Raw genomic sequence first — 18,906 nt, forward strand, 5'->3', positions numbered from 1 at the left:
TACATCTACAAGCGTAGGGACATCCACATAAAATACAACTGAATTGGTAAAATCCATGGAGGAAATGACCATCCAGGCTACAGAAATTAGAAATCTTAGAGAAAAAGTGTCAAGTTTGGAGACTGATTGCAAACTTGCACAAATACAACAAAAGGAAGAAGCTTAGAAGAATCAAAGAATGGGAGAAAGGATAAAAGTCCTTGAAAAGGACTTGACATTGCAAAAGCCACTAGGAGATATGAAGGAAATGCTTTGGGCCAACATCATTGACTTTGTCAATGATGTTTGGCCATCTATTCAAGTAATTTTTTAGCAAACTGAACTGGTGAAAGTGGCCACCGAAGCAATTCATAAAACAAGAGAAGAGCTGGGAGACAAGCCTGAAGAGGCCAACCAATTGATAGAACTTTTGAACAGTAAAAATAGGTATCAGCTGGATGAACTGGGCATAGAAGATAGAACAAGGACCATCATAGAAATCAAGAAGATTCTCACCAAAAGGAACCTTATGCTCAATCTTGAGAAAAGATGCCAAAGAATCCAAGCTGATATTGATAGATTTATGATAAAGTTTGGTATTTTAAGGGAAAAAGGACTCCCCAGTCCTATGGTAATCCATGACAAGTTAATGACCCAAGATGATTACATTGAAAGACTAAACAAGTTGGCTAGCAACCAAGCTAGTACTTCAGGGGTAAAAGCTCTGCCCACGGGAAAGGTATTATATGATAATTTGGAGAATCTATTTTTTCTAGAGCATGAGATAAAGCACATGTTCATCAATAAGCCAAATTTTTCCAAGTACACTAAGGCTAATGAGATATATAGAAAAATTCTAAATATGAAATTACCCGAAGGTGAATGGTGGATGAAATTAACAGATTTAATATAAAGTTACTGCAGTAAATCTATATGGAAGCCAGGTAAAACAGATGAAACAGAGTCAAAGTGTAGCAGGTAAAGAGTATCAGTAGATTGAAGACATAAAGTAATTCCAGCACACAGCTATAAAACAACTGAAAGAGCCAAATTTGAATTACAACAGCCAGCACAATCACAATAAAAGGGACAGCAAGAAGGCAGTTCTCCATCTGTCTCTATCTTCATGCTTGAAGATATTTTTGGTTTCCTAGAATAATTCTCATATTGTTATGAGATATTTTGTAACATTTTTTGTATAAATACTTCACAATTTGAAGTAATTAGGGTGGATTAAAATACATTTCTGTAGACATTTTATATTAAGCTAAGGAGATATTGTATTCAAGACTGGACTGGTTTTGCTGGGTCATGAAATAAAGCTAAAGACATTTCACTGGATTCTTGTGCACAGTTGGAACCAAATAAGTATTATCTCTTCATGTTTAATTATTGTTTTCTCGTCATGTTATAAATATTCACATGTTTTCTCTATGAAATCTGAATAGTAAACAAGGAATGATATTTCAGAATTAGCTTTAATGCTCTCTGTCTTGACTGTTTACTTTCTCATTGTTTTCTACTAAACTATCTTGGTCTGGGAATTCTTAATTTCTCCCTTACTTCCGTAGTTCCCCCCTTAGGTCCATAGTAAAGGATTCTTAGTTGCCCTTTGCTACTGATCTCCTTCTATTCTTCATCTTGATCCCAGTTTAAGGATTCTTCATTGCCCTTTTACCCTAGTTAGGACTACCTCATCCATTTGAACCTGCAGATTTGCTTTTTGCTGTGCTAGCCTGCCCTGTGAACTCCTCCTTTAGTAATTGATCTGATCTAGTTAAGCCACTCTTTGATTGACTCCATAGCCCAATGGCCTGAATACTTGTTCTGCCCATTTGTTTCCTTAAGTCCACCACCCAATCAAAACAAAAACATCATGAGCACTAAGAACTAGCCTGAAATCCTACTCAAAACAAAGTTAAATTATAAAGAGAGAGCCCTCTCTGGACTTAGGTTGGCTAGAACCCGAGTCTAAAAGATTAGGTTTGTGGTTACCTCGGATTATTCCTTCTTTTGATAACTTCTAGGGAAGACTTCTGAGTGATAACAAAAGCAATGGGAATGAATCCACTAATCATATTGTATGAACTAAGACATGGTTAATGTGAAGAAAAGGAGAATTTCAAATCAGCTATTTAGATGATTGTATTTGGGACTATGATTACAAAGAGTAACCTTCTTCTTCATTGGTTTCTTACTTAGTGATGGAAAGTTTCCATTGCAACATTTGATTATGCGTGGACTAAGATGACATATGGAAAATTACACAGGTAAATAACTAAATGACCACAAAATTTATACAATTCCTTAATTAATTCTTTGATTAATGAGGGAATTTTTGGTTTATTATGTTGTGATGTTGGGTAGGGAAATTTGTGAAGACAAAATGGATCAGTTTTCACATTGTTTCTTTCACCAGTCAAGTCAACACAACTCAAAGGAAAACTTCAAAGAGCTAGACAAAAAATTGACCAAGCAAGGATTGCCTAGGGGAGGTTGGAGCCACTATTAAGTTTCCAAACTATGATTATAGATCCCATCAACTTGCCCATGTCCAACGTTTCTCTTCTCAATGAAAGGACAATTGTAGCATAAGCCATGTCAATTATGTTTGAACAAAATAAAATATCTCAAATTTCAGCGCATTTAACCTTTTAGAGTGTTAGCATTTCTTTTATTTCTTTCAAATTTTAGAATTGAGTATTAATGATGATGATTAATATGTATTAAGAATGTATACAATCTTAAGAAGGTAATAAATTATTTAGAAATTTTTAAAATTTTAAAATTTTATTTTTATATTTAAAAAGCATTAATTTTTTTTAATTATTATAATTTATTAAGACAAAAAAATAATAATATCACAAATCTTTTAAATTTTAAATTTAATTTAAATATAATTAAACAATGTAAAAGGAACCATTTAAGATGAGTCAAATAAAATTAATCATAATATAAATTACATAAAAGTAATTTTTAATTAATTATAATATAAATTACATAAAAGTATTTTTTTTAAATATGTTAGTGTATTCCAAATTCTTATTTTTATTCATCTTTAACCATCTGTAATAATTCAAGGCCAACGCTAGAAAATATTTCAACGGAATGTATTACACATAATAGAGTTTTAAATCAATAAATCAATTATGTATAAAACAAATAACTTTGCTCGTTACAGGACATATCCCATGCTTCCCCTTAGATACATGCAGGGAAAGTAGTGGTGAGTCAATTTGCTTTGATTGAAATACACTTGTGACTTTAGCATCAACATTCCATACCAAATCTAAAGAAGTAGGATCATAAGTGTACAGTTACTCCTGTTGTTGCACCGTCGTTAAAATGTTGTGTATTATCAGAATACCATCCGTGCTTTGAATTATCATACTTTTCTCCATCAGCCCACAGAGCATAAGCTTCCTCTCCGTGAACTGCATCATCTCCTATCAAAATTTCCTCGTCTGGCATTCTTAATGGAATGAATAGTTTAATAAATAGTATGATAATGGTTGTGGCAACAATGTTCCATCCTATGATAAAACTAGCTCCCACAATTTGTTTAATAAATTGCATACCACTGCCATAAAATGCCCCCTTAGAATTTGTTACTGCAAGGAACAGTGAACAGAGAGTAGGCTCTGCAAAGAGGCCAGTGAGTGCTCCACCCAACACTCCTGCAACTGCATGTGTGTGAAATACAGCCAGTGTATCGTCAACTTTCTGTAACAGGGTTGACCTTTTGTGAAGTACCATCATTGTATACCATGGAATACTACCAGATAGCACTCCCATCGCAATTGCAGCCCATCCTTGGACAACACCTATACAAGGGCAAAAAAAATACTAATATTAATTCTTTGTTTTCAAGTTATGCATTCTATACTGTAATTCAATTCTTTCAGCTTTTCAAAGATGGGTATTTGTCATTCTATGGAACTATGATATCTAAAGTTTTGACTGTAGGGTATCATGATAGCATCTTCGGATACTTAGCTGAACTCTAATGCAATTGGGGTATTTGAACTCTATTGTAGTTGACAACCGTGGAAACTTGATTTTTTTGTGTAAATAGGAAGACAGGACAACAACAATTTTTTCGGTAAATTCTTTACCCATCAGAAAAGCATCTGTAAATTGCCAAATTGCCATGGAGGAGGAAATTTAAACATAGAAAAAGCAAAGACAGGGCATGCTTGATCTGAAGTAAACATACACTCATTTCCTGCAGTTAGCAGTCATTGAGTAATTATTTCAAATCCTAAAGAGGAGTGAAATGACAGAACCCAAATGCACAGGAGAAAGTATAGAACCAGCTTCTCAAATTGACCGTTACAGAATAGAAAAAAAGGGAAATGGAATCGCCCTTACCAGCACCCGGGGTGATGCAGACAAGTCCGGTTATCATGCCCTGAACAACTCCAATGACTGATGGTTTCTTGAAGAATATAACATCCAGGCATGTCCATACAAGAAGGTTGGTAGCTGCACATAAGTTAGTATTCAAGATTGCCCTATCAGGTAAGTACATGAAGTGACCTCTGGTGAACTTTTCCCATGTGTCAAATTTTCATTTAGCCAAGGATGACAAAAATTAAGCTCACTCATTGGCTGCAGTGAACAATCTTTGGACATCCAAAGCCCGTAGTGAAAAACACCTTCAGCGTAAATATTATATCAAGGTATTTTTTAAGGATTTAAATATTATCTTTATGTATAGTATTATGGGATAATATTATTGTTTAAAAAATCATACAGAATGTAATTTAATATTCAATAAAAACATGTAATTTAATATTAAAATTGGTAATTTTGTGGCGAATTTCATCCATTTAATCATATATATGTAAAAAATAAGTGAATTTTTTCTTTTTTGTGTAAGCTTAGGTAGGTCCTCCTTTTCTATTTATATAAAAGCAAACTGTAACCACATACTATCAATAGGTGGCCTCAACTTGCCCATTAGGAAACCAAGTCTGTTGGCCACCTATGCATATTATAAGCCATCCAAAAACAGAAGGTTCTCAGTCTTTCTACCCAGGAAATATATACAAAACTATTTAAAAACCAGTCTTTGATCTTAGGTTCCATAAGCATGTATATAAAAGAAAAACTAGCTGCTAAAAAACAGAAACCTGAGGTCACTGCACTCAAGCTATTCCTTGGGGTCTTCCGGTTTTGACTCTACGTTCGCTGGATCTTCAGCTAAATCTCTAGGCACTGGTGTCATTTCAATAATACATGGAATGTGTCTCTGTATATGGTCTAATCTTATGTCTTGCTTACAGAGCTGGAACTGGATTACTTGCAGGTCTTTTTTATAATCTGGCATGTCTCTGATTATCAGGGCCATTCCCATGGACACTTGTTCCATCGTTTTTCCTATCAGTCTTTTCATGAGCCAGTACAAATGTAAGGTTAGTTTAAATTGAGAGAGTCTCCCTCTGGTATTCCCCAGATTAAGAATGTGATTCTTCCATTCCTCCATTTCTTCCTCCAAGTCCTCTTCCATAATCCTTTCCTCCATCTCCTCTATAATTTTTCGTATCCCTTCGTCCGTTCCTTTCTTATAAGCTTTGGTTGCTTCCCTTACAGTCTCATCCAGAGGTTGTCTTCCTATCCTTTTTTCCAAGGTTCCCATTTCTTGAGTTCAAGGCCCATTATTTCCCCGACCTCTTCCCCTGGCTGTCCGCGCCATGTCTTTGATATCTTTTACCTGTTCACAATGGTCACATTCCAAAGTCAGGAAAAAGCCATTACCCATCCAAATTCCAATAGTCTCATGGAGTGTCTGTTTGTCGAAACTATCTCCCCTCTGTCTACACTCTGCTGCTCCCAGGCAATTAAGTGAAACAGAGATGGTTTTTACCTTCTCCCTACTCCCCTTGCCCTGCCTCTCATTCGGACCCCTAATTTCTATCTCCCCTCATTTTTCACATCCTCCCCCCTTGGGTTCCCTGAGGCTATCCCACTCCCTATGCGGCCCTGGTGTGGTGAATGAGGGGAAATTCACACTAGGATTCTCTGCTCCCTCCCTGCCCTACTTGCTCACACTACTCCCTCTCCTCGTAGCACTACCTTCTCTGAAGGTCACCCCTTCCATTCTAAGCTTCCTGCCCATCTTCCCCTTCCAAGCTCGCTCATCTCTACTACACCAGCTCACCCTATCTACCTGAAATTTCTGCCTGAGGAGCTTTTCCGGGCTCTCCGACCTCCCGGCCACCCGGATACAGTCCTCTCTAGCCTCTCTTTCCTCAACCCTGAGCAAGATGCTCCACTCCTTATTATCTTCTAAGCCCTCCAGCCTTCCCAGCCTCGAAGCAGAGCTACCGGGCCATTCTCTCTCGCTACTTCTACTCTGTCTGCACAACATGCCCTCTCCGCGAGGTCTCTCCTTCCCATCCTGGCCCAAGTTCCTTGCCCCTCCCGACATACTGAATTTTCCTTTGCAAATTACAGAGAAAAGATAGTAAACATACCTGAGGTTACTCTTCCTACTTGTTGGATGCGCTTCTGGCTTATCCTCTGCTCTCCATCTCCTTCTCCCTTGCAATCTATCCCTCCTCCTTTCCTTACTCCCTCTTTCATACCCTGTCTTACCTACCTGCCATCCCATCCTCCTTACGCCATTGTCCTTACCACCTTTCCTCTTCCCGACATTCCTCACGCCACTTCTCCCTTCTGACATCACTCTTGGCATGCAGTACTCCTCCACGTCCTGCGATATAATCATGCAGACTGTGGTAGCCTCCTGGCTTCTAACATCGTCTTTACTCTTGATTACCCACTCCGTCACCCCGATCGGGGGTTTATTATGAACATTATCATTCTGTCTATTCATGATTGTCATCTTGGGCTAATATTTCTCTTAGCGGGTCCATTCTTGTGTCCCTTGGTTGTATAGGCCAAGTTCTTTCCAAGTGTCCTCCTTGCTGATTACATCCCAATTGGCTAGGAAATCGGCCGCTTTATTCCCTTCTCTTTTTACGTGCTTGATTATCAGATAATCAAACCTTTTCATTATTTCTCCCAGCTCTTGGATGAGGCTTGTTGTTCTCCAGCTATGGCTTAGCTTGTCCCATGCCTTTCCATTGTAAAGTTTCCTCATCATGTTGATTACCATTAATGAGTCTCCTTCAACTTCCAGTTGTTTGTACCCAAGCCTTACAGCTATTCTCATACCTTGTCGTACTGCCATGAGTTCTGCTTCATTGTTGCTCATCATGTCGCCATATGCCGAGTACAACAATCGGACCCTGCCATGGTAGTCTCTAAAGATGCCACCTAATCCTACCATACTCGGGTTCCCTTTGGAGGCTCCATCAAAGTTCAGTTTGATGAATCCTTCTGCTGGTCTACTGAAATTCATAGGCGCTACCCTGTTCGCCCGTGTTGCTTTCCATGTATGCGCTCCCACCATTTCTTTGGCTAAGTTGAGATTTTTTAGAATTCTTGCTTCCTGAGGCAGGACCTCCCAGTCTTCTTGGCGCCATTCTTCTGCAAGGATGGTTTCTCTGATATGTTCTATTATTCCTTTCCATACCTGCTCCGGCGTGGATTCTTTACTTTTGAAAATCTGTCGGTTTCGTTCCTTCCATATCATCCAGAGATTAAATCCTACGGCTAGCCCCCAAGCTCTATTTAGAACCGGGCTGGTAAAGTGGCCTCATCCCCATTGTTGAATAGTCTCTCTTATGCTCTGTTGATTCCTATCCATCCTTTCGAAGACCTCATGGATAGCTTCCCATTGTCTATGTGTGAACAGGCATGAATTCATTAAGTGTTCTATATTTTCATTGTCCTTCTTACATAGACCACATAAGGACGGTCCCTGCATCCCTCTTTTTTGAAGTTGGTCCCATGTCAAAATTCGTCCTTTACATGTTAACCATAGGAAGTGAACGACTTTCAGCCACCATTTGTTGAGCCAGATTTGTTTCCATAGATGATGGTGTCCTTCCTGTTCCTGTTCAAATTTTAGATCGTAGGCCTCTTTGACCGAGAAGTTTCATTTTGGAGAGTGTCCCCATCTCAATATTTCAGGTCTTGATCTAATTGGTATCTTTCTTGTTCCCATTTATTTCATATAGAGCTCTCTCTGTTCTTCTTCTATATTTTGACCCCATTCTTCTGGGTTTTTCCAGACTCTCCAATTTTCCTCATTGTTGTCTTCCTTCCAGTATTCATCTACTTGATTTAGGCATACATCTTTTGAAAACTCAGAAAATTTTTGAATTCTTGCTTTCCATTTAATTTTCCTCGTTTTTGCCAAGCCTCATCCCAGAACTTTGCTGTTTTTCCATTTCGTATTTCCCAGAAGGCATGGTTTGTGATTATGTCTCTATTCTGGCTTGCCAGGTTCCAAATGGTAGATCCTCTCGGTGGTTCTGCATGCCGTAATATATCCTTTGTTCTCACTGGCATGTTATACTTCCTTGTCCATATTCGTTTCCAGAGGTCCCCTCCTCCTGCCATCCATCTCCACCATAGCTTGGCCCCCATAATTTGGTTGGTGATGTATGGATCCCTTAGTCCTAGGCCCCCTTCCTTCTTTTTCCTGGTCAATCCCTGCCATGAAATCAGAGCCCATTTTTTCTATTGTTGAGGCCCTCCCCATATGAATTTCTTAAATATTTCCACCATTTTGGAGCAAGCTCCTTTCGAGGCTACCATCCCTGATAGTTGGTAAATCAGGATTGATTGCAGGACTGCTTTTACCAAAACTACTCTCCCTGCAAGGTTTAAAGATCTGAATGACCAGTTGGCTAGCCTTCCTAGGATCTTTTGAATAGTCTGTTGCCAATTCACCATTTTGAGAGAGTTGATTGCCAGAGGAATTCCTAGATACTTTGAGGGTAACTCTCCTTCCCTAAATCCCAAAATTCACGCCAGGTAAGTTCTTACATTACCGTTTGAAGTAAGCACAATATTTCTCTTTATTAATTTGGTTTCCTGAAGCTTCCATGAATATATCCACGGTGTCTTTCATCCTTTTAACTTCCCTAAGAGAGACATTACAGAATAGCATGATATCATCCACGAACTGCTGGTGGGTTATCGAAAGATCATTCCCCCATACCCTTATCCCTTTGATTCTATCCTCCTGTACTTCCTTTTTGATATACCTTCCTAGCCCATCAGCGGCAATGATGAAGAGGAAGGGTGATAAGGGATCCCCTTGCCGAAGACCTCTAGAGGCATTAAAGGTGGATGACGGGGTTCCATTTAAGAGGATTGAGAAGACCGGGGTAGATATCATCGCTAAAATCCATTCTATCCATCTGTTGCAGAAACCAAAGGCTTCCAGGACTTTCCTCAGGTACTCCCAGTTTAATCTATCATAGGCTTTGGATAGGTCCAATTTAATCATCATTCCAGCCTTCTTCTTTGATTTTAGTGAGTGCACCACTTCTTGGGATACTATCAAGCCATCTAGGATCTGTCTACCCTCCACAAAAACTGTTTGTTCTGGGGATATAATATTAGGGAGAATCGGTTTCAATCTTTTAACTATCAGGGTTGAGATAATTTTATAAATAACATTACAAAGGGAAATAGGTCTAAATCCGTGCGGCTCATCAGACTTGGAGGTTTTAGGGATGAGAGAGAGAAGGGTAGCATTTAAACCTGGACATACCTTTTGATTTCTTCTGGATTCTTCCACCACCTCTAGGATGTCATTTCCTATGAACTTCCATGCAGCTTGATAGAATTCTGTCGTAAAGCCATCCGGTCCCAGGGCCTTATTTTTTTTCAGTCCTTTCACCACTTCCTCAACCTCCTCTATCGTAATTGCTCTCATTAACTCCAGGTTTTTCTCTCTGGTGATCATCTTAGGTATTTGGCTGCATATTTTGCGAGCTGCCTCTTGCCTTTCCTCCTGCGGCTCCGTTAAAAGATCTTTGAAATGTCTAACCAAGGTTTCCTCCATATCCTCATGTTGGGTTTGTCAGACTCCTTCTTCATTTTTCAGGGAAAAAATTATGTTTCTCTGTCTATGCTGAACCATCGCTTTGTGGAAAAATTTGGTGTTCCTTTCTCCCTCCCTTAACCAGTTCACTCTTGACTTTTGCCGCCATAAGATTTCTTCCTATTTCCTTCTTTCCTCTATTTGACTGGCCAATCTGCCTTCTTCTACTGCTAATTCTTCACTTCACCCTTCCCTTATGATTTCTTGTTGAATTTCCTGCATCCTTTGATTTAACTATTGTTGGTCCTGTATTATGTTTCCAAATTCCTTTTGGTTCCACTTCTTAATTTTTTGTTTTATTTCCTTTAACTTGAGCTGGAATGTTTGCATTCTATTCCTTCCCCTTTGTTCACTTTACTTCCACCATTCCTCTACCTTGTTTATAAACTTAGGGTCTCTGAGCCAAAAAGCCTCAAATCGGAATGGTCTATTTTTTGGACTAGCTTTGAGGTCAATCTCTAATCTCACCGGCCAGTGGTCCGACCCCATCCCAGGTAATATCGTTGCTTCCACAAAAATATCTCTGCTTACAATCTGCTCCGATAATAGGAATCTATCTAACCTTGAGGCTATTTGATGCCTCCCTCCTCTTCTATTATTCCAGGTGTGGATCCCATTATTAGTTATGATATCTACTAGCCTCTGGTCATTTATGGTATCCGCAAACAATTCCATATCTCCATCCATCCTTCTCACCCCTCCTCTTTTTTCATGCAAGGATTTAATCATGTTGAAATCCCCTCCTATAATCCATGGCATATTTTGGTGCAGACCGCTCACATTTATTAAGTTTCTGATGAAGTTCCTTCTTTCTCCTGGGATATGTGGCCCATAGACCCCTGAAAGGAGAATCCATTCTCTGGATCCAATATTTCTGAATTTTCCAGAGAGTATTCTTGGCATACTTACCCAATCTTCGAATCTTACTTCTTCTGGGTTCCACAGTATGGCCAGACCACCTGCACTTCCCAGAGCATCTTGTCCTACTATCTCGTACCTGGGCTTGAAGTTTCCCATGATCTCCTTCAGTTTTAGTTCACTGACCTTGGTTTCTTGCAATATCATAACACTAGGTTTATCTTTCCTCAATCTTTCCTTGAGATATCTCTGTTTCCCTTTACTGTTCAGACCCCTTATGTTCCAGGTCGTGATTATCATTTCAATAACTTGGTTGGTTGGTGGAATACCTCTGATAATGGCACCACTCTTCCTGAATTAACAAGCATTTCTCCCACCATTTGGATGGATTCACTCATGGACCATCTGCCTCTTTTTTTCCCTCCTTTGCCTGATGCTCATGCTTCCTACCCTTGTCCCCCCTGTGATCCAATATGCTTAGGTTGGCTTATCATGATCTTTCCTAATTTCATTTTATATTGTTGAAACATTTCTTTGTATAGTTGCTTTTGGTCTTCTGGGATGAACCTCTCATCCAGATGCCTCCATTCCTGTAGTAATCTCTTCATTACTTGTTCCTCTTTGCTAAAATTTTCTTTCTGTGGGTCTATCTCCATCTGACTTTGCTCCATTTGCATTTTATTTATTTCTCCTACGTTTTCTTCCCCTGTTTTGATCTGTTCTTGCTTTTTCCCTTTGTCTTTCTGTATTGGCTCCATTGGTTCCTCACTGCTTTCCTCATTAATCTCTTCCATTTCCTCTTCCTGTAGTACAACGAATTTATTTTGATTTTCCTGTTCCTTCTCTTTCTGAGGAGTCTTCTCGGTACTCGTTGGTTTTTTATTCCTTTTCCTTCTGTGGACCTCCTGAAATCCCCCTTCCATTTCCTTGCCCGCTCCTTCTTCCTTTTTTCTTCCCTGAGTGGCCTCTGGGAAGTTCTGGGGGCAAGATCTGAAAAGGTGCCCATATTCATGGCATCTCCTACACCTGAAAGGTATGTGCTCATAATCCAAAGGTTGTTGCCAGATTTCATCATGATATTCTACTTCTATGCAGTCAGGGAGAGGTTCTATAATGTTCATATAAACACAGATCCGGGCATAAGAAGTGTACCCTCTTTTTCTTGTTGTGTCGGCCACCTTGACGAATGTCCCAATCGTGTTGCCTATTCCTTCCAGGATTTTCAAATCCCAGAATTCCATTGGGAGGCCAAACAATCGGACCCAGATTGATGCCACCAGCATTTTTTCCTATTCCGGGCTATAACATTTTTCCTAGTGGCGCATGAATAATCCAGCATTATTGAAGAAATAAGGGCCCTCCTCAAATACCTTTTCTTTGTCTTCTAGGTTAGAGAATACTACTGAAAAGAAGCCTTTCGCTCCTAGTTTCAGATCTATGTGACCTTTCGGTTGCTAGCGGTGTTGTATCCATTTAACCAGTTCCTTCTTTGTAGGCCAGGCCCCTATGAATTTGTAGATCAACGCATGATCTTTCATAAACCCCCTATATTCCTCCAGTTTGTTGTTGGGAATGACAAACCTGGGTTTTTTTGCTGCTCTGGGCAGGCATTTACCTCCTAGACCAGCTTGCCAACGCGCTCCCATGACCGGTGTGTCTTTGCTCCTTTTTCCATGACTTCCCGTAGTCCCATTTCTGCTTGCTTCTCCCGCCGTCACATTCTTATAGGAGGGGATCACTCCCCACCCTTCCAAGCTCATCATACCTCCGTCAGTCCGCTCTTGCCTCAATCGGTCTCCCTCTGCGATCTGAGTTGGTGATCTCTCATCCGGATCTATTGTATCCCATGTCCTCTGTTGTTGTTGCAGGCTTGCCAGGGCGCACCTGCATCAAACCCTCGCTCAAGTGTATAGAAGATCAAAAATAGGTGAATTTTTAACCATATGCACAAATATTTTTTTTGAAAAAATGTCCAAAGAATAGCCAATTGGAGAAATTTTGCCCTAAATTTTTCTCTATATTATATATTTATATATACAAGATTATTGTTGATGATAATGATAGTTAATATCTGTTAGTGTAAATCTATCTTAAATTTATATTTATCAAGAATTTAGAGAACTTGTAATCTAACTAATAGAGGAAATGCCATTTCTGATGTATTTTTTTAAGAACCATATGTTTAAATTGTTTAATGAACTTCGAGTGCCTTAGATATTTTTTAGGGTGTTGAATCCATTCATGCATTCAAAAGTGCATTTTAAAAAACAAGAAATCACATTCTTACTAGAAATTGTACTGTGGGATTTCCGTGAAGAAAGTCATTTTATCTATTAGTTAGACTACGCCTTTAGAGGAATCAATTTTAAAGGTGTAATCTGTTTTTATAATTCAAAATGAAGGAATCATTACATGACATGGAACTAAATGATAAAAACATTTTCACCTGAATAAATTTGATCCTTATCAATATTGATATATCAAGGTTTAAAATTCATTTCCACTAATTTTTATTTTTTTTAATGTTATCATGAATAAATGCAAATATGAGTTTTATTTTAGCGTGTAGATTTTCACAATCAACAAGCGTTTCAAACCAACGAGTGTGGTTCATCGTCAAGACAAGTTGAAGAATCAGATCATGGCTACATGTTAAATAGGGAGAGCATATCTTCGAACAGCTAAATTTGACTAGGAAACGACTACATTGGACTAAGTAATTGGACTGAGAAACAGGTAAATTTGACTGGCCAATCTGATTGGACAGAGAGAACGAGACAGGAAAAGTAATTTTTGTTATAATTATTACCAAAATTTTGTTATATTTATTATCAAAGTTCGAATGAAGGTAAAGTTTGTATTTAATTTAATATAATAATATATTAAATTAAAAAGCATAATTTAACTTAGCAATAATCTAACATGATATAATATAGAATTTGAAAATTTGGAATTAATACTAAAAAAATTATTTATATTAATTTAAATAATAATGAAATATTAAATTTGGTCCAAAATTAATTAATAGAATAATAAATTTGGTTGAAATGAATTTTATTACTATTTATTAGTCACAGTATTACTAATTATTTGTAAAATAATATTTGTTAATTCACTTTAATTATAATGTTTATAATATTTTAAAATTAATTATAAATCATTTAATATTCTAAATTTAATTATAAATTATTTAATACTCTATATTTAGTTGTTAGGAGTGCCAATAATATTTATTATTATTATTATCTATTTTTAAGGTCGTCACAACTAAGCCAGACACCAAATTGGTGTATGAGACCCCCTTGTTTGTGGGACAAGGGACTCACCTCCGCGTAGTGATTTGACTGCTAAGTCTACATAGGCATACATACTCTACCCCCTTTTAGTTTTGAACCTGTGACCTCTTAGGAGAAACACATGCTCTTAACCATTAGACCCACTCAAGTTGTATGGCCCACTCAAGATGTATATAAAAATAAAGTTATAAGGGGTTATAAATATTAATAAAAATAATTGCTTTATAATATTAAATAATAATAAAGCTAACATATTATAACTATATTGTTTATAATCTTATTTTATTAAAATACTAATTCTTAATAATATTATTATCTCTAATAGAATATTTTTAATAACTTTAAAATAATTGAATTTATTTATAATATTAATAGAATTTAATTTAATGATATTTTTATAATTAAAATTCATTTAGTTTGATACCCTTCCCCTTCTTGGTCAAATCTTAATTATTAATTTATGCCTTAAGTCAAACTAGTTGTTACACTCTAACGACTAGTTAGCTTCTCTCTACATCTATTTGTTGCATTACCTAAATCTGGTTCCTCATCTTGTCATGAAGATGAACCACATTGGGATTTTTACCGAAAGATGTTGTTATAAAAATAAAATAAAATTATTAAATTAGAGAAGTATAAAAATGGTTAGAATTAGATTACAAATAGAATAAGAAAATATAATATATTATATATTATATTAGAAATAAAATGTATTAAGATAAGCATAGAAATACAAATATAACAATATATTTGGATTATAGAAGACTTAAAGAATTAAACTTAGAATTTAGGAAAATTTTAGATTTTAGGAAATATATTTACTAGAATAAATAAAAAAAATGAACGACAAAAGAAAAAGGGGAGGAAAATAAGGTAACAAGGGGATAGAAGAGTATTAAGAGGGAGGGGAAAGGGGAATGTGAATCAGGGTTAGGGGATTTAGGTTTAGAAGATAGAAAACAGATGGTGGGTTTTCAAGATTGGCACAACTAATATACATCTTCTCGATTAAAGTTTTTATGGTGCTTTTCGATTTCTAGATCTTCGTTAATGACACGATTCGAGTGGAAAGAGATATTCCTAGCATATAAAACATTAATTACACCAAAGGCATGGTCTATATTGGAATTGAGATTAAGGAATTTATATTTTCGATCAAATGAATAGTTGAGATTGCAAGTCTTCGTCTAATACATGATGCAATGGGTAATATGAAAAGTATTCTAATCATTTTTCAATTTCTTAAGTTTGTTCCACTCTTTAATTTATTAAAAAATTATTTGTGAAACGTGGTTATCCTTATAATTTATTAAAAAATTATTTATCAAACATGGCATTGGCATTTGCCATTTGGTGTGAGTTTGGTTCATTTAGTGTGGCTATTGAAACGTCGGTTGGAATAATTAGATTAACACCCTTTTAATTTAAGGTTCACATAAAGATGGATCACTATATATATGTATATATTATACAGGTGCAAACAGTTGATATTACCCATCGATTATTGTTGCTAAGATTAATTCCTTAGTATCAAAGTTCTGGTTATCCTCTGCTCTAAACATAAGTGGTTAAACCAGAACTCTATTATTAAGATTGTCAATTGGAAATTTCAAAGGGGAGCCATATATGTTTGCAATGGAAAACTCAATAGTGGAGGGCAACATTTAAAATTTAAACATTGAGAACACTATATCTTAGTCCACTAATCCAATTTTGTGATTAATTGCAAAAAAAAAAAATTAGTTTATCATGTACTTATTTTTTCCCAAAAAAGTAATATTAATAATGAAATTAAAATTTTTAATATAAATGATAATAATATTAATGACTAACTCATTGCTTCATATTGCCAAGATCCAATAACTATGGGTAGATACTATCACCTCGTAAATACTTTCTTCCAGGAGAGAAAAATGATATTTTGATCTCTCGTGAAGCGAGAAAGGTGAAAATATATTAAATTATGTTATTGGCCTCATTTATAACTTATTGGCATATAAATGATGGAAAATGATGTCTTCCACGTATATCAACCACATTTACTAATGTGATTGTGCTAGTTACTTTGTTACTATGTGCACAATGTTTGTCATTCAGTTTAGATTACCTAGTGGGGTAACAAATTAATGGTGAAGAGAAATGTGAAAACGAGTGACAAACATTATGTATCAAATGTTAAAGCAATTAATGTTGTACATGTTTAGATATGTACCATTGGATATGTGATAACCCTTTTACTAATCCCTCTTGTAAATATCGCTATGAATTGTAATTCATGTAAATAAGGTGGAAATGTAAAACATTGATTGGATGGGGGAAGTGGACACATATTCAGAAGTTTGAGGAGGAGGTGTTGCTTGTAAACCCAAGCCATTCTATTTATTTCACCACCTATTTCCCTAATGGATTTATGGCACTATTGGTGCAACATTGAATTGAGGGAATGAGCTCCCTAAGTAAAGGACAAGCCTGTAGTATCAATTCTTGTAGAGACATGGGTTTGGTCAACATGCATGGAAACGTATGAGACAAAAAACCCAATGGGAGATAAGGTATTGAAAAGGAGAGACATTCAAGAATTATGGAGGCATTCATTCAAATAAGCGACTAGACATATGCAAGGATTCGAGCAAGAGAGAGCTCGCTCAAGAGGAGAATGCAAAGCATCAATTTGTAGTGGATGAGAATCTTCCATGAAGAGATAACTTGTGATAGCTTGTGTTTTTCTTTGTGATGGTATTACGTGTATTTGTTGAGGTCTACGAGTGTTCCTATGAATTGATTAACCAGAGAGAGTTGAGTGGATTTCATGCACATAGGTGTTAGTCGAGGTTGATAAACTAGTCTAGTGCTTGTTGAGAGAGATGATAGACACCTGGGTAGTGGATAGCCTTGGAGTTGATAAATCATTGCGATAATAGTTGGGGTTGATAAACTACTTGATAGGCTGAGACACCCAAGAATTAATTGAAAGGTTTGATATTTTTGACCTATATAGATAGTAGTCACCATGATTTCATCCAATTTTTTCCCAAACTTCTTAGGTTTAATGAGTCCAAAAAAGGGTAAACTCAGTGGCCTTTTCATGTTTAGAGAGTCTGAAAAGAGCTAAAAGAAGACTCTAAGAGGTACCTTTATCATGGTTGGTGAATGGGTGCGACAAATATTTCATAATATACCCGACATAATTCATTTTTCATAGTTAGTCCATTGAGTCTAGATAAAGTGATAAACCTATGCTCATTACATGTTTGCCTCATTTTATTACGAGTAAGGGAGGAACAAAGTAAACTCAATAGTATTTGTAAAATTCGATATGAGTTAGATGAAGAAAACTCATTGTGTCTTTTTCAGTTTAAGGAGTGAGAAAAAGATAGAAAAATAATGGCTCATATCTTCTTCATAGGAGTTTTACGAGCCCGAAGAAGTTAACTCAGGGTTTTTTCAGTATCACTGGAAAGAAAAAGTCTATAAGAAGATGGATCATTCGTTTTCATGGGATTTTAATGAGCCCTGAGAAGTAAAGTCGGTGTTTTTTTTGGATTAATGAGAAAGAAAAATACCATAAAAAAAATGCTTGTTTAAATTGTTTGGCTTTGGAAAGTTACGTAGTTTTTGTTGGTCGAATGCAAAAAACCAAACATCCAAGTTGTGGGATTTTTGATGTACTAAAAATTTGACCAAAACAAATAAAAAGGTAAAGCAGCACGCCGAAAGAAACAGAAATTTGTACATAAAATCACAAAGCACGTGCTAGTGAGGTGATAGGTGTAGTACCTTTTTGAGTTGGTCCCTATCATAGTCTATGAGTTCACAGGCCTCTTTAGAAAGGACCCAAGTAAAAGTGTAAGGAATAAGGAAGATGGGTGGAAAGGTTCATGTACCTAAGAGATTTCGTAAGTCTCCTTCCAAGTATAAATCTTGACCAGGTGTCAAAGAGGAAGGAACAAGCTCAAGTTGATTAAGGGAAAAAAAAAATAGAGGATTCGTGTTCAGTGTAGATGGAAAAGAGACTGATACACGAAGGTGGAACTCATCCCAAGCTTATTCATCTAGATATGTGATCTCCTTAATAGCCTCATCAAAGGGGATGAAAGCGGTGAGAAGATCAATTGAAGGAGTCTTAATGGGAGAGTTCATAGGATCATGGGCCCTAACTAAAGAAGAAGGAGACTCGGATGAAGATGGAATAGCTTGATAAACCAGTTTTGCATGTGATAGTGGCATTTGTTCTCTCATATAGTCAATAGTGGAAGGGGTCAATATGACCCATGGATCCATAGATCCAATGAGTACATCAAATACCATATAAATAGTCAAAGGGGCCTTAGGCAGCAGAAGAGGGAAAAACCCCAAGAGAAAGGAACCCTTCAATAGGTCGGTACTAATACTGAAAAAAGTTTCAGGAGAACCACCTATGAAAGGAATTTTTCCAACAAGTAATAGTTAAAATCGGGGGTACAGAAGGATCATTGGTCCAAAGTCACTATTTTCCCTTGGTGAGGAAAATAAATAATCTGGAAAACCAAAGAGACAATCGCTTTCATTTATTAAATCCAACTATGTCCCGAAAGAAGATTTTAATTGAGAGAGCAATCAACAACTTCAATATCAACTGAAACAATTTTCCCTCCAAGGGTGATGGGAAATCTAGAAAGATATATCTTAGGAGTAAAAGTGTGGCTATCAAATGATTCCAAGGAATTTTATGGCGAGGAATGAGTGGGCGAACCCAGGATGAGCCAATAGGAAGTAGCCATCACATAGGTAGATGCACCTTCATTAATGACGATGTGGTGAACA

General features: G+C 36.8%; 1 protein-coding gene across 1 annotated transcript; it reads right to left on the reverse strand.

Moving 5' to 3' along the window:
* Window positions 1-3,282: 3,282 nt before the first annotated feature.
* Window positions 3,283-5,620, reverse strand: LOC149203486 (ammonium transporter 3 member 1-like). The gene is made up of 3 exons (XM_089401894.1): window positions 5,266-5,620; window positions 4,351-4,464; window positions 3,283-3,803 (listed from the first exon to the last, which is right to left on the reverse strand). Exons 1-3 carry the CDS (start codon window positions 5,618-5,620, stop codon window positions 3,283-3,285), a joined length of 990 nt encoding a protein of 329 aa, XP_089258020.1.
* Window positions 5,621-18,906: the final 13,286 nt, after the last annotated feature.

Source organism: Pinus tabuliformis, chromosome 2_1 (assembly GCF_031772625.1).
Source record: "Pinus tabuliformis cultivar Carrire ecotype Pingquan chromosome 2_1, CPIR1, whole genome shotgun sequence".
Lineage (NCBI taxonomy): Eukaryota > Viridiplantae > Streptophyta > Pinopsida > Pinales > Pinaceae > Pinus > Pinus tabuliformis.

What these genes read in the sequence shown, in the direction of transcription:
- LOC149203486 (XM_089401894.1), bottom strand. Translation starts at nt 5,620, where the DNA reads ATGGGAACCTTGGAAAAAAGGATAGGAAGACAACCTCTGGATGAGACT. An exon ending in AGTAATCCAGTTCCAGCTCT is followed by an intron (nt 4,465 to 5,265) that starts GTAAGCAAGACA and finishes ACTTATGTGCAG; the next exon opens with CTACCAACCTTCTTGTATGG. An exon ending in CTGCATCACCCCGGGTGCTG is followed by an intron (nt 3,804 to 4,350) that starts GTAAGGGCGATT and finishes GCCCTTGTATAG; the next exon opens with GTGTTGTCCAAGGATGGGCT.